The sequence below is a fragment of the Seriola dumerili genome, unplaced genomic scaffold (genome assembly GCF_002260705.1).
Source record: "Seriola dumerili isolate Sdu_G_001 unplaced genomic scaffold, Sdu_1.0 BDQW01000043.1, whole genome shotgun sequence".
Taxonomy (NCBI): Eukaryota; Metazoa; Chordata; class Actinopteri; order Carangiformes; family Carangidae; genus Seriola; species Seriola dumerili.
The window spans coordinates 388,110-409,716 of NW_019174298.1; the positions used below are offsets into that span (position 1 = coordinate 388,110).

The following is a 21,607-nucleotide window of genomic DNA, read 5'->3' on the forward strand; positions in this document are numbered from 1 at the left end:
TAAAACAAAATAAACATGACATTTTATGTACTTTTAACAGTTTGGGTCGTTTTTGTGTTTCACTAGAATACACTTGGAAGTACTTTCCCACTGTAGGGATGGCAGTGTTGGCCTGTCAGTCGGTCCAGTCTAGACTGAAATATCTCAACATTAACCAGATGGTTTGGCACAATGTTACAGACATTAAACATTTTCTAGAAGATTAACCACACTGACACTGTTGCCACCATGAGGTTGACATTCCTGGTTTAAAATTGTATTAAGTATATCTGAAGACACTATAAGGTTTGAATGAATGAATTAAGGTGTTTCTGCGGTGCCTTTAAACACAATGGTAAGTGGTTGCTAGCAGCTGTCTGAAAATTAGATCATCTAATTGTTGGTAATTTGTACATTTAGCACCACAAACGTCAACATGTACAAAGAGCAAACTTCAGGCACATACACATAAAACTGCAGGAGTAATGTGAAGTCTTGATAAAAACAGCTTTTATTGCTTACATGGCTTGTTTATAAAATAATTTTAAAAAGCAACCGGTTCGCTTACTTGACCACATTAATCTTTATTTTCTGTTTGAGTCATTGCTTTATGGAGTGTTTCTTTCACTTCTGTTTTAAGAGATTGTTGGGAAGAATTTGTGAATGGCACTTATCGCCCACCTGTTGACACAAATAATGAATTTTATGAACAAGCCACGCAACCAATAAAAACCAAAAACTACTGCTCCTCTACACAGAAGCGCCTGGAGTTTGTGTTTTGTAAGAGTTTAAAAATTTTTACTTTTTCTCTGTATCCCAACATTTACCCAGTGAACACACCACTATGTTTTCGGACTACCAAAAACAAAAAAAAAAAAAAAAAAAAAAAAAAAAAAAAAACGGGCACAGAGAATGTAAACACAACTAAGAAAGGGAATGTTATCTTTTAAAGGGTGAATTATTTGCCAAACTGCTTGTTTACATCGAGTCATTCACATATTTCAAGCACATGCTGCACAGCTGCAGCTCCTCTTCAGATCCAGGCTTCAGAGAATGTAAGCTTGCATGCCTTTTGCACCTCCAGCACCACCTGGTGTCTCCGACCCAACCGATCGCCCTGTAATTCGATTGTAGCACGTTACTGATTGTAGCATCCACAGTTTCTACACCTAAACTCACCCCTCCCCTTCCCTTGTTTGTCTCTGCCAAACATTGTGTTAGGTTTTGTGTACTGCAGTTTTACCGCTGGTTTTTACCAAGGCAGATCCTCAGGTGTAAGTCCTACACACTCATCCCGCTCAACTTCATGTAACAAATGTGTCGTGCTCCCGAAGAACTCGTAGCACCCATGACACGATGTCATTCTGTTCCTGCACCATTTTTAGTCCATGAGCCGATGACGAGTTGGACGTGATGCTGACGAGCAGCGACCTGCTTCTGTTCACACAACAGGGTCGATACTGTCACAGCCTGCTTTAGGAGTTACTGGTTTACTGCTTCCATGTCTCACAGGTATCTCTATCTAGTGTTCTGTATATTTTGAAGAGAAAAAAAAAAAAAAAAAAAATCAGCATGGTTGAAAAAAAAAAGAAGAAAAAAAATCTATGCAAGTGTTGCATGAAATCTGATTGTTTCTTTTTACAGTTAAGTATTTTAGTAACGCATTGATTCTGATTCTCCTTGTTGTCTTGTAGTGATAGTCTTGTCTTTGAGGCTACTCACTCCTCACCACTAACGACACTATTACGAAAAATAGGAACGCATCAGTTTATTTATCCACAAACCTTGACATTGGGGATATTTTTCCACAATACTGGGTTGACACTGTTTGACGCACTTTTAAAAGTCACTCACTAAAACTTGCCCCAGATCAGGCCTATGTTCTTTGGTTTGTTTGTTTTTTTAATTTGTGATAAAAAAGGAATGAGTGGATTATTAAAGCCCTGCATGTCTTAGTTCACCAATTAGCTATTTTCATTATATTTTGGCAGAGTATGTTTTTCAAAGCGGACCAATTTAGCAACTGAGACAGCAGTTGAGGTTTTTCAATTTATGAAGCACAATTTTTACAAGGGTTATAATTTAGTTTCCTGTCTTATTCTGTATGCAATACTAAGCCTAACATTGAAAAACTTTAAACGCCTTAGACCATCTGGACTTCCTCTTTTGTGTGAGTAGAAAAAAAAAATTGCACTACGTTTTTTTTTTTGGGATGGTTGCTTTGTAATGCAATAACTGCACTAAATATAACAATGTACCCACCAGACTACCACAGCGTGCTAGCGTGACCCAACACGCCTCTTCCCTCTATTTATCAGAAGAGACAGCAAATGTGTAAAAAGTGAGACATTTCCTGCCTGATGCTGTATAGAATGCTTTCTATTTGAAAATAGATTTACAATGCTGAGTAAAATATGACTAAACAAAATAAACATGACATTTTATGTACTTTTAACAGTTTGGGTCGTTTTTGTGTTTCACTAGAATACACTTGGAAGTACTTTCCCACTGTAGGGATGGCAGTGTTGGCCTGTCAGTCGGTCCAGTCTAGACTGAAATATCTCAACATTAACCAGATGGTTTGGCACAATGTTACAGACATTAAACATTTTCTAGAAGATTAACCACACTGACACTGTTGCCACCATGAGGTTGACATTCCTGGTTTAAAATTGTATTAAGTATATCTGAAGACACTATAAGGTTTGAATGAATGAATTAGGTGTTTCTGCGGTGCCTTTAAACACAATGGTAAGTGGTTGCTAGCAGCTGTCTGAAAATTAGATCATCTAATTGTTGGTAATTTGTACATTTAGCACCACAAACGTCAACATGTACAAAGAGCAAACTTCAGGCACATACACATAAAACTGCAGGAGTAATGTGAAGTCTTGATAAAAACAGCTTTTATTGCTTACATGGCTTGTTTATAAAATAATTTTAAAAAGCAACCGGTTCGCTTACTTGACCACATTAATCTTTATTTTCTGTTTGAGTCATTGCTTTATGGAGTGTTTCTGTTCACTTCTGTTTTAAGAGATTTTGGGAAGAATTTGTGAATGGCACTTATCGCCCACCTGTTGACACAAATAATGAATTTTATGAACAAGCCACGCAACCAATAAAAACCAAAAACTACTGCTCCTCTACACGAGAGCGCCTGGAGTTTGTGTTTTTGTACAGTTTAAAAATTTTTACTTTTTCTCTGTATCCCAACATTTACCCAGTGAACACACCACTATGTTTTCGGACTACCAAAAACTACTTCTGCTATTTTCATTGTTGACAGTGTGGTCATGCAGATGGTTAGTGTTTCGCATAAAATATTTAGACAGTTCAGACCGACAGATGTAACTCAAATTTGCTGTATTTACTTCATACAAATGTTTATATTTAAAACAATGAACTGCAATTTAGCCAGTCGATGTGTCTGAAGTGAAAACAGTAGCCATTACTTCTGGCATTGGTCTCTTAAACAGTCAGGAAACTCAAATGGTAATGGTTAATAAGACAGCAACACAGTACTCTCTACTCATCTACACTTGCATCTTGGCTGGTATTTATCACGCTTGATAATTATTGAAGAGCAGCATCTTTACAGTCCAGCTCATCAGCATCCTGCTAAGTGATCCTGGACCTGTGCTCTTATTCACAGAAGCATAACAAATTTCTACCTCTGACTTTTACATTTACACATTTTCCAACTGAGTAAACAGATTCAAATTCACAGACATCGATAAGAAGTGCTGTGATTATCTCTGCACCAGTTAATGTGTCTGTTTCTACTCGCACACTGGGCCAACAGACAAAAACAGACTGACAAGAATCGGAGGGAAGGTGTGAAACAACTGAAGACATGGGCAGAATTAACTTGTGGACCATATCTCGACTGCAGAAAAAGAGAATCGGATATTGTGTGAAGATGCAACATGACAAAACAGTCTGAACCAGTCGGAGTAAATCAGGCAAAGATGGTCTCCTCGCGTCTCTTCTTGGTCAGGATGGTTCCCGGTTTGTGCTGAGCGTCTGGGTGGTTGGCCAGCTCTGGAGGGCAGGTGGAGACCGGGCTCTCGAGGATGGCCTGCTTCAGGTCATAGAACACAGCTGAGTCCTCTTTGGTGAGGAAAGTCATGGCCACACCACTCTTACCAGCACGACCTGTACGACCAATACGATGGATGTAGTCTGCGGGAGGAGAAAGAGGAGAGGAAGAAGAACAGCACTTTGTTAAAAGAGTGAAATGATTACGAAACAATGGCTTAATGGGTATTTTAATTGAATTATTTATATGTATTGTATACTGTGCGTTTTCTATTCAGAACAACAAGACTGTTTTCAACAAATAAATATAAAATTAAGAAAAAACATGAGTGCTGAGGAAACACTGTGCACTGAGTGAGGCCTCTTACCTTCAATGTTCTTAGCCATGTCGTAGTTAATGACCATCGAGACGTCCTGGATATCAATACCTCGACCAGCAACGTCTGTGGCCACCAGAATATCTTTGGCTCCTGCCTTGAGATTGGAAAGCGCAAACTCTCTCTGCTCCTGGCCTTTGCCACCGTGCAGCGTACACGCATTGTACTGTAGGAAGAGGAGGAGACAGTTCAGGTTACATTTTTTTGTACGGTTTTAGTATTTTAGCAAATGGACACCAAGGTATTTTAGAGAGTGTAATCCGGTGCTTCCCACAGTGAGTGCCACTGTACGTTTTGATGAATATTCACCATACAGCTCTGAAATCAGCTGTGTGAAGCTGTACTTGGGCACAGTGGTGCTTTCAACTAAATGCTAATGTCAACATGCCAACAGTGACAATGAACACCAACAAGAGGTTGTTTAGGTGGTGCAGCAACATTTGCTAACTACCACTACCAATCCAAATATTTGACAAGTTAAAAATGTGAAACCATGTTTGCACTGGATTTCATGGTAGTCCATCCATTACTCCTGCTAGCCACAGCAGCTAGGAAGTTCATCAACTTATGATGGGCATGTGTCAATTTTAGCTAAAGTGAATTAATGAATTATTCTTTAATTAATGATTCTGCCATTTATCGTGGCCCAGCCACAAGTTAATTGATTAATTACATTCATATGAATTATTGTTAAATAAAGCTGGGAAGTACTGACAAAAATGAGACATACGTGTTAATTAACTCATGCGCTTAATATATAATTCTATTTTATTTTCTGGTTTTCTTCTTTTACCATTAGGAAGGTGAAAACGGTGTAATTTCATTTCCGTGCCATTAAAAACGGCTTTGAAAGTCTTCAGTTTAATTTGATGAACTGTGCAGAAACCATGCAAGGCATTTCGTAAAAAACTTCATGGTGGCTCCAGAGGGAAAAAAAATGGAGTCACAAAAGTCATTAGGACTCACTGTCTGGGGACCATGTACGGTGGGCAGCCCTCGCCTAAACTAAATGGTAGTATTTCCAGTAGGTGAGAACACGTCTCACACAATGATTTGTATTCATGTAAAGCATCTTTGAGTACCCTGACAGGTGCTCTATAAATAAAATGTATTATTGTTACTATTATTACTGGATCAGTAAAAACAACCTGCTGGTGACACTAGAGGAAGAGTCACAGGATACTAGTTAATTCCCTGACACCCATGAATGTCTGTATATTATAGCAGTTATCAAGATATTTCGGTAGAAATATTGTATAATTTACATGAACTACATTTTCATATGAAGTTTTTAAATGCATCAAACAATGAAACCTTGGTTTGGGAAAGTTGTGGTCTAGTCTACTATGGCTTACCCCCATTTTCTCCAGAGACTTGGCCAGCACATCGCAACCCTTTTTCTGGTTGACAAAGATAATGATGGGAGGCTCGAAGCCGTGCGCCAACACCTCCAGCAGCTTCTTCCTGCACGACACAAAACCCAGAAAACACTCAGCATGAGACCTTGACAGAAATAAATGAGATGTTTGGTGTTTACATTTTGTGTCTGTCTCACCTCTTCTCTCCCTCTGACATAAGCAGGACCTTCTGTTCGACTCTCTCGTGAGGTTTGCCAGCAGACCCGATGTACACCACAGCAGGACGTCTCAAGTAGCTCCTGGCCAGTCTCTCCACAGCTGGAGGCATAGTAGCTGTGAACATGACCGTCTGCAAGGTGCAATCAAATACACAGTTAGAAAAAAACAGATAAAAGTGTGAGCACCTGGCACCTGCAGAAGAGTCTTGTTTATAAAGATGTTTGCAAACGCTTGACAGATAAACATACTTGTCTGTATTTATGTTTTCCTGATTCAAAGTTCATCATCATTTTCTCAGGGTCCTCTGCTTCGTCCGTGTCTGGTTTCTGATTGGTCACAGGGATATACTCCAGAATCTTTTGGACGTCGGGCTCGAAGCCCATGTCAATCATACGATCGGCCTCATCGAGTACCACGTAGGTACAGCGGCCCAGGACCAAGTACCGGTTCTCCAGCACGTCAATCAGACGCCCAGGGGTGGCGATCACAATCTGTTGGATGAGGTAAACAAACATACAGTCGGTGAATGTGTTTTGTGTACATAGCATTATTACCTTACTACTGTAAAAACAAGATTAGAAAAAGGTATGTGTGTATGTGTCTGAAATTCTGTTTTTGTTTACATTGTTATGGTCTCTAAGCTGTTTGTTTACATTTTGGCAAGTTTTCACATTTAAAATATGTCGAATTAGCTTTTAGCAGTTCCTGTGCACTATCACCATGACTTTACTGACAACTCCCCACTGGATTACTTTGATCCTGAAGAAAACTTTCAAATGTGATGAGTATCAGGTGAGCTCTGGAATTACAAGGAACTCCTTCTATCTTGTATTTCTAGGCAGATTTAAGGAGTTTTTATCCTGACATCGCAAGACCAATTCACATTTGAGCTGACTGACTGTTGTCTGTCATAGCTAAAAGTCCTTAGCCTGGAAACCAGACCAGAGATATTTATATCCCCAGAGTACAGGTTCTGCAGAGCCTAACTGTATGTGCACCATGTCTGTGTGTTCTTATTTTACATCCTTAGTTAAATTATCTAGTTACTGTTTCGTGTCTTTTTTTAAGTGTAATTGCTGGATGTTTCACCTCACAGCCCATCCTGAGACGGAAGCCCTGGTCCTCTCTGGAGATTCCTCCAATCACAGCCACCGTACGGATGCCGAGCGGTTTACCGAACTTTATGGTCTCCTCTTCAATCTGCTGCGCCAACTCACGAGTTGGGGCCAGGATCACAGCATAAGGACCCTGGTCTGAGTCTTCAATCCTGTCCAGCAGAGGAATATAACAAGTCGTTATGTGAGTGAAAAGACAAACAAGCCAAGTTTATTAAATCATAGGTGGTTTTACCTGTCAATTTTTGGCAGGGTGGTAATCCAGACGAGCAGTGGAATCAGGAAGGCAGCCGTTTTACCGCTACCTGTCTCAGCCACACCAATGATGTCACGGTTCTGTAAGCCAATAGGAATGGCCTGCCTCTGAATAGGTGTTGGATCCTGAAGAGAAAAAAGTATCATTAGAAATTACATTCACTTTGCCCAAAGACATTTAGTGTGCACTTGCGTAACTGAGTTAGTCTGCTTTTTCCACCAAGCTGATTCCTTAAATGTTGTGTAAACAAGAAACCTGGTATCCTGGCATCTTAGGGATTAGAGAAACCTGATTTCCACAGGTAAAGCCAATCCCAGTTGACACTGTGCGAGATGTGGGATACACGCAGGACAGGTCATCAGTCTATCAGAGGGCTGACTTGTAGAGACCACTCTGTATTGCTTTTATGAAAACGTCAACACAGTGACTCTGTGATCTGACCTTGTAGCCACATTTGTCGATGACCTCCAGGATGTGTGCAGGCAGCGGGTACTCCTTCCAGTTTCTGATGGGGTTCGGGATTTTCCCTCCCTTGGTGGTGATGCTGTAATCCTCTCTGAAGATTCGCCAGTCTCTGTCCGTCATCTCATCCAGTTTCTTCTGGGACCAGTGTCTGTCGTCCCAGCGCTGCTTGGCCTCCTTTTTACGCATCTTCTTCAATCTCGTCCTGAAAGCAGTAGATAATAAAGATTAGATAGTTTGTTCTTTCGTTTTTTCTTTACTTAGATTTTAACACTTGAAGTTGCTTTTGAAAAACGGTATGCTCCTTTAAGCCGCAAACAGAGCTGATCACTTCGATGCTTTACTCACTCTTCCTGCTCCTTCTCTTCCAGCGTGCGCCTTTTCTCCATCAGGTCACCATAGAAACGTGACTGCTCTCTTTTCTGCTGCTTCAAGTCGATGCCAGCGATGAAGCCTCGTCCATACAGCTGCACCTGATGCTTTTCTTTGTAACTGGGAGACAGATCACATTGTTTAGACTGCTGCACATTCTAGCAAAACAAAACCTGCTTCGGTTCAAGAGATACATTTTCAAATGACACAAGACATTCATGCTGACTCACATTGGGTTGTAGTCGACTGACGTGTCTTCAGAAGCATCCCACTCAAACACAAACTTCCTGTCATTCAGATGACGAGTTCTCCGACGTTTCTTGAGCCCACCAAGGTAACGCTCCTGCAAAGATTAGATATTTACTCGTTTAGTACATTATACATCCATTCATTCATCCATTCTCTGATGCAGCAGGCTAAGTAAGGTAATCCACACGTCCTTCTCTCTAGCAATGTTTTTTTCTTTATCTAATATTTTATTTTGATGCATTGTTTGATCATAAATACGAACCACAGATGGAAAACCTTTGAACAGTTAAGGTTGCAAACCTGATTAACAAAAGTTAACAGGTCAGTGACACATTACATTTTGTGCTTTCAAGTGCCATGATTATTTGTCTTTGATTATGAATATAAACTGGATATTTAACTGTCTCAAGGGTGTAGTTTCAGGTAAGAAATTTAGAGGTTAATTAGAAGACTAAAACTGCTCAAACACACAAGACTCAAATTAATGTAAATCTGTACAAAATTTAAATTTCACACAACTATCTCTACACAGCCGTAAACAACTTCTTCTCCTTGGACAAACCTTGATGGCCTGGAGCTCTTTGCTTTTATCTTTCTCTTCTCTGAGCTTTTGTCGTCCATCATCCTCTTCATTCCCATTGTTCTCTCGCTCCATTCGCTCTCTCCGCTCTCGTCTCTCCCTTTCCTGGGGGTCCTCTGTAACAGACAGTCCCAGTTACTATCAACACATTTTATCGTATTACAAAATGCAGATTGTCTACCACTGAACGGACAAGAAGATGATACACACCCAGCATTTTTCTCCCTATGTCCTGGAACATCCTTCTTTTCTTCCTCTCCTCTTCCAACAACCTCTTCCTCTCTTCTGTCTGTTGCACTCTCCGTTTCAGAGCCTCAGCTTCTCGCTCTGCTTTGGACAGGAACTTGGGCTGAAAAGGACAAATTAAAAAATAAGTGAAAAAAGAAACAATCATGGGCCTAAAAATGAAAAGAAAATGTATATCTCAGGGAACTTCCCACCTTTGCCTCTGCTTCCTCTTCTGCCTTTTTTTTGGCCAGAAGCTCCTCTAAAGATAGGGGCTGGACCTGAACAGAAGACAACACAAGTTTATTTATATAGCACCATTCAGACAAAAGGAAATTAGGCAAATGTGAATAATAAACATTCAAATAATACATTTTAAGTTAACTTTGTCTTTAGGATGAAAATTTTTTTTTGTAAGTGTCCACTTTTCTATTCAGAAGCAACACAGATTAAATACTTAAAATAAACAACCTAAGAAATAATGTAACACTGTGAAACCAGATTCATACCTTCTCTTTCTTCTTTTTTTCATCTTCCTCCTCCTCTGTTTTTATATCCCTCTCTCGCTTTACCTTGGAATCCTTTGACTTTGGTGAGAGACTCCTTTAAAGGAGAAAGACAGACAATGTTTAACAGGTGTAATTACCCTCTTAAGCACCAAGTTGGATATATCGGAGCTTTCATAAAAGTCCTGAGTTTCCCTTTCATAGTTTCAAGCTGGATGTTGACAAATTTTATTTACAAGTTGGGAATTGGTAAGTACAATAAATGCCAATGATCATACAGTTATAAGAGAGTCTTCTGAGTTCTGTGGGCAAAACATCACAACATAAAGCTAAATTGAAACAAACAACATTCTCAATTTTTCTAAACATTTTGCTCAAAGAAAGTGAATCCGTATCCCACTATAAAATAAAAATCCACTTGACTTGACTATTTACATGTCATCTGTCCATCTCCATCTCACAAAGCTATATATTTCAGCATTCACATACCTGGACCTCTTGCTGCGGTCTTTATCACGTCGATGGCCATCTCTGTCCTTGCGGCTCCTGTCTCTGTCCTTATCTCTGTCACGGTCCTTGTCTCTATCCTTGTCTTTTGTGCGACGGTCTCTGTAATTAGGAAACAAATCAGATACAATATTTTCTTTATTTCAACAACTGACAAACTGAAACTTGGTCACGCAGAAATTAAAATACAAATTGAATATTAAGCTACAATGTTAAAGGTGGGTTTGTGCCTTTGTGTTTTGGTTACCTTTCTGCAGATTTGGAGCGATTTCTTTCACGAGAACGATGGCGCTTGCGTGAAGGTGAGACTTTGCGGTCTCTTTCTCGTGAACGGCTGCGTTTCCTCTCCCTGTCTTTGGTCCCTGAGGAATCTGCATCCTTTTTGTCTGTGGAGTCGGCTGCCATCTGGAAACACAAATGGTATGGATGGTAGATTTGTCAGGAACTTGTACTTTAAGTGCATATTTAAAATTAGTCATTTACATTCACTTGGGTAGGCAACTAATAAGGTATTGTAATCTATTTTTTATTATTACATGATAACATTCAAATTTGCTTTGAACACTTTTTCTTCATTACATATTTGAAAAACTTAATGCCTGACCATCCTTTGTAGTACACCAAACATATTCACTATATTACACAGTATCCCAAAATAAAAGACCAAGAGCATTTTCTCTCAAAACAGCTGATTGTTATTAGGAAGTTGTGCATTGATATAATTTAAACCTTTAACTCTTTTAAAGAAAATTTCCAAACAATTGGGGGTGGATAATTGACAGCCAGTCCAAAAAAGCAAAAATACGTGACATAAAAGCATTACATGTGCGAATTACACGATGCTTCGACTTGAACTGCTCGTTTGGTGGGTTTTAACTACTACTACTGCATCTGAACCTGTATTGTGAACGTTAGCAAGAATCTACACATATGTATTTAGATTTGCAAGTGTACTGAGATTTGTGCATTTGTAAAAGAAATTGTAAATGTCTATACAAATCTGATCTAAACGCGAGTAAGATCTATATATGCATATATGTGTAAAAAGCTGCAAATATATACACTAAAAATCTGAATGTAAATGTTTATTACATAATTAATATATTTTATTATAGTTTAAATTCGCTTTCAAGTTGAATATTGTCCATGTGTGTTTTTGGAAATACGCAATACAATACACAATCCTAAAAATCATAACATGGGTGATGGATTTCGTTCAGATATATGCCAGTTTTTACTCCTGAAAGTTCATGTTTATCCGCTTTTCATTTTGCTATCACAGAGAGAAACTATGCAGCATTGACGTTAATAGTTGAGTTAAGGATTCGGGTTTGCACGTCATTGATTTTAAGACAAATTGACTTTTAATACGAGACGTGATTAACTAACAAAACAAAGTAGCTGAGTCTTTACATAATGAATGCAGTGGATAGCGTGAACAAGCTAGCTCCTAACATTAGCTAACAACTTAGCAAAAGAGCTAACCGTCTTTCATAAACTGCTCAAACCTGGAACATGTAAAACCTCATTCAAGCCAGACGCTTGCAGGTAATGAAACGTAGCAGGGTGATGTGTGGTATACAACATTTAAAACTTACCTTTTTCACTTGTCAACAAAACACTTGCGATTTAACTACGCTTCAAGAAGACGCCATATCGCCCAACACGAGCCGAAGCAAGCGCGTGGTTCTGGGAATTGTAGTACTTAGCGTTCCATGAAGAGTGGAGGTAACGGGTTTTAAACTACATTTCCCAACAAGCCGGGTGGATTTTCTCAGGGCCCCGATGTTTTGGCTCATGAACATCTAAATGCCTGATCGAAAATACATTTCTGAGTCTAAACATTTTCCAAATCGAGCACTAGGTGGCAACCATGTTACAAGCTACAACGACCCTGATTTTCTTTCTACAAATATGATAAAAATAACTGTTCCAGGCACATATTTCACAGATTTCAAATTAACAGTTTATCAATCTGTCTATCTATCTATCTATCTATCTATCTATCTATCTATCTATCTATCTATCTATCGTACATCAATATCACTCAAATGTTAGGTATATACAGTACAAATCCTGTCCTACAACTGTGCTTCAGTTTATGTTCAGTAGCCAGAAGGTCTGTAACCAGTGGCAGCTTCGTTATTTCCCAGCTTCTCGAATGTGAATATTTGCTAGTTTCCCAAGTTTCTATGATAGTAAACTCAACATTCAACACTTTGGGTGCTTGACTATTGGTCAGACAACACAAGCAAGTTAAATATGCTAAGTTGGGCTTCATGGAATAATGATGGGCATCAATTAATTATTAATGAAAATAACTGTCAGGTGTATTGATAATGAAAGTAATTGTTGGTTGCAGCCTACTATTATAATGGAAGAATACAGCCTTGCCCAAGGTTTTCTGTGGGTTAATTACTTGACAGAGAAAAAAATTTAAGCTCTTTGATAAAAATACAACTTTCCAGCCAAAAAGCACAATATAAACTAAAGCAATTAAAGGAGCTATTTGTGAGTTTTGCTCTTGCTACATATCCAACGTTAGCATACAACAGCTGTTTAATTACCAGTCTTGCCTAGAGCTTCAACCATTGTTGCGTTTACAATACAAGAGGTTAGCCTTCAGGGCTGAAGGTCTGTCCAGACCGGGGGATAGCTGATTAACATGCTAACTTTAGTAGAAGATAAGAAGAAAAAAGCCAGACTTGACAGTGGTTTTGCTTTCCACTGCTGGAGATAGCTCTTGGCTAGTAATAGAATGAAGTTTGATACTGAACTCGCAACATTTCTTCTAGACTGGTAAGTGTGTTAATGTGCTGTTGCTAATGTAATGCTAATGTTGGCTATGTAGCGAAAACAAATCTTACAAATCCAGCTCCTTTAAGGCTCTTTTAAGGTCCTAAAACTAGATTCTGACAGAGGCTTTCTGTTAGTTGATATTGTACTGGATAATGGTATGAGTTTCTGCCAAAAGTGCAATTAATTAAATAATTTAGACCCAAATAATATGAAGTAAATCTTTTTTTTGGGGCCCTAGGCAGTTGTTCATTTTTCCCAGTTGGTAGGCTAATCCAGTCTTGATTAACAGCATTTATCTGGAAAGACAGATTAAAGAAGAATGGAAGAAACAAAGACAAAAAGTTTAATGTAATGTAATTTGTAAAATGCATTCATAAGAAAAAAATGATAAAAAATAATATGCAAAACAATATGGATGCAAAATTAAAAACAAATAGCTTTTAAGAGGTAACAGCACAGAGAAATCGCCAGTCTAAGTCCATTTGCCAGAACTGAAAAACCAAACCCGAATCTTTGTAATCCAGTGGGGTGGTCTCTTATTAGTCTGCTGTTTACCTGAAAGAAGACTAAAAGGCCTGCAGTAGGAGCCAGACCTATCAGTCTGTTGTTGACCACAGACTATATAGCGCAACCATGATGAAATGGGTCTGTCTGCTCAATACCACTTATAAACATGTAGCCTCTGCAACATATTAATATTCAAGAAGTGCCGTTAGTGTAGAGACCAGATCATGTTTTTCCTGTAATCTAAACCATCCTCTGTTGTATATGTGTACATGCTTCTGTAAATAGATAAAAAGACATTTTAGATGCTGCTACGCTTGTCTGCAGTCTATAGTGGCTCAGTGCTGGTTCATATTCTGGACCTGCTACTTCATCCACAGGGAGATGAAGAGAGATTTATGGAGCCCTTGTGAAGGTGAAGCAGTTTCAGTAGCAACAGATCAAAGTTGATGGTATAAAAAACAAGCACACACACAATGGATGAAGACACTGGAGAAGAAAACAATGAACTGGTTAGATAGATAGAAGTCAGAGTTTGTATTTTCTATACTGACCTGTGGTCATTAGTTTTTCTTTGTTTTTCCAATAAGCTTTTAATGGATAAGTCCAAACAAGTCTGAATAAAGGGATGAAAGGAGGATGAAAGCTGCTCATGAAATGAATTATGAATTTCCTTTATCTCATATTGTAACTACTAATCTGCTAAGGGCTATGTGTTCTTTAATGGTAGAGAAGGTGTCCCTCATTGGCCTTTTTCAAAGTAGATGATTTGATTTGTTATAGCAGGAAAAGCACAGGTGTTAATAATGACATTAACAATGGCTCTGTTCCATTTAGGTGTCCCAATAAGCCATGACAGTGAGCCAGCATGCATAATACCATAGCCCTGAAACTTAAACACCTAAATGTCATGCAGACATGATGAGGTTTATTAATTAAATCTGTGCTTTTCCTGGTTCCTGGCATGTTAAAGTGTCTGCAATGAAAAAGGTCTATTCTGTCTCAAGGATTGACATTTTTAATGATATTATTTTTCAAGGCCTGCTAACACTAGGTAATAAGCCTGAGACCACCTAACAGCAAGACAGAAATATGCTCATGTCTCTGACCAGGGTTTGAGAAACTCTGGCCTGGACCTACTAGTCTCTGTGATCTCTATTGTTCTCTGTAGCTTCATTTATGCAATGTCGACAGAATGGGAAGAACAAGAAAAATACCCTTTATTCCAGCTTGGAAATGTTCCCACATTCTTCCAAGGTGGTTAGCCACAGTGCTAATCATACCGTCACGTTAGATAAACAGCAATTGTTCTTCTTTTTTTGTGTTACGTATTTTTGTTACAGTTTGTTACCATGTGAAACCAGATACAAGCAGTGTACCACTCGTAAAAACGGCTGATATTGGATTTTATTTTTGATGAAACTGCTTGTTGTGGTGCATTTGCAGCCATTCTGCCAATAGTTTGTTCATGTCTGTGCTTCTTTTCACCAAGTGGGAGATATTGCTGTCAGAAATTATAACTCGAATGCCGACATGAATCTGGTCGTATTTATGGTTTAAATGATATGCGGTGAATGCAGTATAATCCTATGTTGCACAATGTTATACAACTAGGATAAAACAAGCCTTGACTTCTTAGGCAGACTTACAGCTGGGTTGAGCAAACAAGTACAATAGGCTTTTATCACAGCAGACATTTTGACTTCTCACAGTGAGAAAAGGACGTGTGTAACTAATAACAGGGAGACTAGCAACCACTGTGTGGAAGCTAACAAGGATCCAAATAAAATAATAAAGACATAAACTTTTTAATAGATGCTTTTCTCTATTAAGATGCCCCAGGAAGCCATGACTGTGAGAGAGCATGCACGATACGAGGTCCCTGACACTGAAGTAACTATTAGGATTCAGCCATCCTTAATTTAATTATTTACGCCTGAGTGTTTCCCGCTGTAACATAAAAAGGCCCTTTACAACTGAGCAGAGGTCTTATCAGCCTGGATACGTGAAAACACCTGTGTGAGTGTGCAGGACCTTTGAGTCACTAAATGTAATGCTGTCCAAAGGTAATATTAATTTGAAAGAGAAAAAAAATGTAGATTAAAAAAAGTGAACGATATGACTTTCTTTAGCTGCGGTAAGTGTGTTTGCATTAATGTTCTCTACATTAACTCTCTGTGAATTATGGTATAAAATGTACTTTTTATGATACCTTTTTTATTTCTTATACAGTAATGCTTTTACGTAACATGCATGTAATGTTTGACAGTAGCAGTAATTATGTAAGTAAAATACAGAAACATTCTTCAGTAATATAGTATAGATATAATTTCTATTACCCTATTGATTTATGCTTTTATTATAATTACTACACATTAATATAATTAGAGATTGAGCCATGAAGGTGTATGATTTATGTAATGTTGCTGGCAGAAGTTTAATCAAATCAAATCAAGTTTATTGTCATTTTACCATACATCTCTGTACAAGGCAGAGTGAGGGAATGTTTCTCTGCAAACATTTAGGAAAAACACGTTCATGCATTGGACATGTCAAAGTGGCATTGTTTCTAGTGTTGACATTTTGTGCTGACATACCTCACTCTCACAAAAACACAGTGTCTTCAAACTTTGGAGCTTCACTGTTGCCATGACTACCCTACATCTGCCATTATATGTATAATATACAGTTGCGCTTAGTGAGTAATGTACTGAGTGAGGATTTAGTACAACAGCTGAATCAGAAAATGCTCATTATCATTACATTTATATGATCTTTGTATGCTACTGCTTTATCTTTGGTGTTTCTACAGTGAAGATGCAGCAGAGCTACAGTGATAAGAGGCAGGCAGATGACGAGAGACATGGGATGACATTAGATAAACATGCTCAGTCACAGTTAATTGTAGATTTTCCTGCACAGAGCTACTTTGTTTTTTGTCTTTAGGTGAGCACAGTGTGCTTAAGAAGAACATGTAGTGTTAAAAGCTGGAGGAACACATCTTATAAAGAGAGAAACAACCAATTATTTGTGTAAACAGGCAAACAAATATTAAAATTCAAACTTTGTTACCATCAAAAGTCTCCAGCTTTCTACATGTTTTGATTGTTTCACAGCTGGTGAATGATTCTTCAGGTCCGGAAACAACTGCTTTCAGCTGGTGTTGTGTAATGTTGACTATTACCTAATGTGGATCACTAACAGCTGACTATTGATAACAGTTAAAGTTAGGCTTTGTGTAAGCAAAGAGATCGATTTTAGAGGCTTGACAAGTCATGTTGTTTAGGGTCAATTCTTATGGTCAACACACTTTTGAATTAAAGATATAACACGGAAAAGACTCCACTAATTGGAAAATATTTACCAGTTATGAAGCCCTAGAAACAGACTTTTGCTGGAGCCACATGATTGGATGGCACAGATATGACAGTGTTTAGCTGTTCTCCAGATGTACACATCACATTTCCAATAGTAACCCTCTCCCCCCAATTCCTATCCCAAGCACCTCGCGCGCCCCTGCCTCGGCTCCCCTCCCCGTGTATTCCCCCACATCAGCCGTGGTTGTCTAATTAAACCGCCAGAAGAGCACTCACTCTTGACATGCCCTTAGGGTGTGCCAAATGGGCCACGGTGGCATGGAGTGGGGGTTAGATCTGGTGAAGGTGAACAGTGTGCATAAACAGGGGATTCTGGGGGTGTCATTATATGGCAAATGAGGAAAGGGGGACAGGATAGTTGTACCAGGAGAGTCTATTTACCTCTGGCAGGGACACAAGGAGTCTTATCATTGCAGCAGACCTGAGCTGAGCGGTGGGGTGTGTGAACCTGGCTCACCTCGCTGCGCTTAGGAGCTAGAAAATATGCAGAGCATACAAGATAAACTGCTTAGTATACACAGCACACACTGGCACACATTCATACACCAATTCACATGTACATCATCATGCATGGTTGCCGTTAGCTGCACATACAGTATTCTCAGACACATACATGAAGAGATAATGGGAAGGCACTAGCACAACTGCCAAAACAACTTGAATAACAGTATTTACAGCAGCAAGTGGAAGGAAGCCCTATATTTATTGAATATTAAACTTTATTTTAAGCACATTATGCACAGTATGCTAATACAGCTTAATATGGTTAATATTAATGTGTGTCAGTCCTCAGGGTTCAGGGCTATAGAAAGGCTGTGCTGTATGCTGTCGACTGATGTTTGTGTGCCTCATTGAGTAGCCCAAAGCACATAGACATTCACAGGCTGAGAGCTGCCCTGCTGCCTGAACCTGTCACATCAGAGCAGCCTTAGACTGAGCAATCAGACAGAGCGGGACAGACTGATTGAACAAAACTTCACTTCAACAAGTCCAGTACGATCAAGAAATTCAGCTTTGATTTTTCTTATTTTTGTGCCAGTGTTGGCTGCTAGTCTGTTCCTTTGTTTAGAAGAGCAATGCCAGAGTGATTCAAACACATACAAAAAATCTTTTAGAGAAATAAAGACGATCATAACATGAATACACATTGACAGCTTGTATTTGAATGGATAAGTAAGATCTTTAAAGGAACAGTTTGACATTTTTGAAAATATGCCTGTTTGTTCTCTTGCTGGGAATTAGATGAGATGACTCTCATAATTGTCCTGGAAAATATACTGCTACAGGATTTAACAACTATGATATACAATGTTTATTAGTGAGCTTTAGAGGTGCTGGTTGGTGGATTTTGCTACCTTTGGACAGAGCTATACTTCTGTTTCCAGTCTTAATGCTAAGCTAACCTACCTGGCTGCTGGCTGTCGCCTTATAAACCAGACAGACATGAGAGTGGTGTCGATATTTTCATCTAACTCAAGAAAGCAAAGCGTATCTCCCAAAATTTGTCACTGCATTGCATGGATTATGTAGAGATACAGTAGGTGGGAAAAATATAAGACATCATAGTGGCCATGTCTGCTGGAGGGAACCACAGAGAGGCAGATGCCCATATGGGACACTCCTTCCCCCACCCCTCACCCAGCTGAGCCTTTGACATACAACCCCGTTTTCCATCCAGAGACAGGAGTTATGACTCTGTCAGAGCAGCTGTGGCAAAGCTCACTGTTATAGTGGATGTGTATGTGTGTGTGTGTGTGTGTGTGTGTGTGTGTGTGTGTGTGTGTGTGTGTTCAGTGTGTGCACAGGCATATGAGGGAATGTAACCTATATAGTCTGTCAGTCTGCAGATAGCTCATCAGTAACCAGGCAGCATGCTGTAGCTTTGCAAAGCCCCATCCTCTCATCAGCCCTTTGCCTCCTTCTCTGCTGCTGCGGTGGTGGAGAGGTCTGATAGGTTGATCATACAAATGTGTGTATGTGTGTGTGTGTGTGTGTGTGTGTGTGTGTGTGTGTGTGTGTGTGTGTGTGTGTGTGTGTGTGAGAGACTGCATCATGTGCACATTTTTATTTGTGTCTGCGCTTCCATGTCTGATAGATGATGTGCTTATGTGGTAATGAGCCACGCTGCACTGTGACCATTTTCCCTGACTCCCCGAGAGGGTTTCAGATGGCAGCATTCTTCCCTAAATCATCCTCCCTCCGGTTCCTGATCCTGATCCTCAACAGTCGCATCGTCTCTGCTGCAGGCATCATCCATCCAGGCAGGAACGGAAAAATGTCTAGACTGCACAGATCACTTGCTGCTGACCTGTTCATTAGTTTACATCCAATATGTCAGTGCCATACATGTGTCATTGTTGGCCCGTATGTCTATTTTCAAGCATGAATTGATTTACAGAAACTATCATTGGCATGGAGGTAATTTTATCATTAAATCAGTGGTACAGCCCCTGTTTTTTTCTTCCCATTTTTAGTTTTTATTTTACTTACTTTATGCATACCCAGTACAAAGAAAAGAAAAAAACTAGACAAAATTAAAGCAAAAATAAAAACTGTATACAGATATCTCTCATTCCTGGAAACAGTGAAACGGATTTAAAGGAATATTTTTGACATTTTGGGAAACAAAAATGATTGGATCGATAAATAAATAATTGCATATTAATCAGTGAGCTTTAGAGGTTCTATAGGTGGATTGTGTTACCTTTAAGCAAAGGCAGACTGTTTCCCCCATGTTTCCAGTCTTTATGCTAAGCTAAGCTAACCAGCTGCCAGCTCTAGCTTCATAGTTACCATACAGACATGAAAGTGGAAGTGATCTTCTTATCTAACTCTTGATATCGTTTAACAATCCTTCTAACTGGTTAGCCAGGGTATTGTGGGTCACCTGCTAAAGAGCAACTTTAAGCAAGTAGTTCAATATTTTGGGAAATACACCTCTTTGCTTTTTTGCGGGAAGTTAGATAAGAAGGTCGACACAACTCTCACATCACTTCAGTAAGTCTTTCCTATGCTTATCTTGCATTGCTCTTACATTTCTTGTTTTTACTTATACCACCTGCAGTCTGCCAGCTAGCCCCTTCTGCAGCATTGTTGGCTGCTTTATCATATAATTATTTGCTGCCATGAGCCACAGATTAAAGTTTAGTGAGCTGCATGAGGCTCATGAGCTGCGCAGTATCACAGACTGAGCATAAAGACTGGAAACAGGGGGAAATAGCAAGCCAAGCTCTGCTCCTGCCTAAGAATATTTTTTCTTTATGCTAAGATAAGCTAACCAGCGACTGGCTGTAACTTCATATTTACCATACTGACAGGTTTAATATTCTCATCTAACTTTTTTCAAGAAAGCTAATACATGTATTTCAAAAATGTGGAATTATCCCTTTAAACATAGTCCAGCGCAAAACCAGCAGAAAAGGGCTTTCATCCAGAAAGGTGCAGTCTGTGTCAAAGGACGATGGCAGGGCCTGGGTTCCACATCCACCATGTGCAGTGTAATCATGCCTTGGAGCAAGCTGCCATAGATGACAGGCTCAATGTGCCTTCATCACAGCTTTATCTGATTTGATTTGCAGAGACATGTAATGTACATGGGCCAGTTTCTGATAAATGTGTGTATGTGTGCATTTATCTGTGTGAGAGAGACAGGGAGACAGAGAAACTGCAGAAAAAGATAAGCGCCGTAGACACACGGGCTGGCAGCCCAGTTTATCCAAAAGACGATCAAAGAACTACTACAATTCCAGCTGCAGAAAATCAATGTTGGATTTGACAAGAGCAGGGATGCAGAGTATATTCTCACAATTTCCTCCTCTCCTATTGTACAAAGGTGAGGGATAAGGAGGTCATGAGTCTCTGCTGTATCCTGTGTGTGATAGTTCAGGAATTGCAAACATTCAGCCACTTCATCCACATCGTATCATCAGTGGGCAGAGTGTGACAGCAGGACGTAGCCAGGGAGTTTCCGATAAGAGACTGTATCAGTCAAGTGAAAGACTAAGCAAATATAATAATGGAGGTCAGGGAGGATGGTTGGTTATATACATTTTGGAGGTCATGTTTCAGCTTGTGATGTGCAGTCAGTCAAAATCCTATTTTCAGAGTTAGTAATGTAACACATTTAAGTCTTAGCAGGTCAATGCATTTAAGCTCTGTTACTGTGATTTACTAAATGTAGAACTAAATGTAGTTTGAAGCTACCCAGTAATTACTTTGACCATAACTCAGTGAAGGAATTATGATGCTGTGCAAGACGAGGACTTCATGGTAAAATCCAACAACAAATCCCTTAGAAACAGAAAAAACAATAGAAAGGTTTCAAAACAAATCATGTATGTAACATGATGTATGCATGTGGAATTGGACTGTGGTTTTGCTGTGCAGACACTATATTGTGAAGCTGCTGTATAATTGTGGGCCACACAGTCCTTAGGACTCAACAACAAAAGTTCAGTTTGATTTCCAGAAATACAAACAAACACAAACAATGAGCTAAAACAGCTTCATTTTATTTTGGAGAGCTACAGTTTTAACCCTCAGGAATTAGGGTAAATCAGTCGGCCTCTCAGTCAGACATACAGTAATGTATTATCTGTATCTTGGAGTGTGAAGTGAAGTACTGTGCCCATGGCCTGGGAACGAGTTCATATTATCATTCTTTCTTAAGACAAAATAAACA

At 39.3% G+C, this 21,607-nt stretch overlaps 1 protein-coding gene across 1 annotated transcript; it reads right to left on the bottom strand.

Moving 5' to 3' along the window:
• Positions 1-2,868: 2,868 nt before the first annotated feature.
• On the bottom strand, positions 2,869-11,921 carry ddx23 (DEAD-box helicase 23). The gene is made up of 17 exons (XM_022739201.1): positions 11,845-11,921; positions 10,494-10,651; positions 10,229-10,348; positions 9,743-9,836; positions 9,449-9,514; positions 9,219-9,357; positions 8,991-9,124; positions 8,410-8,522; positions 8,156-8,299; positions 7,787-8,012; positions 7,325-7,470; positions 7,064-7,241; positions 6,223-6,465; positions 5,953-6,104; positions 5,753-5,861; positions 4,389-4,563; positions 2,869-4,164 (listed from the first exon to the last, which is right to left on the bottom strand). Exons 2-17 carry the CDS (start codon positions 10,649-10,651, stop codon positions 3,941-3,943), a joined length of 2,421 nt encoding a protein of 806 aa, XP_022594922.1. The 5' UTR covers positions 11,845-11,921; the 3' UTR covers positions 2,869-3,940.
• Between the last annotated feature and the right edge of the window lie 9,686 nt (positions 11,922-21,607).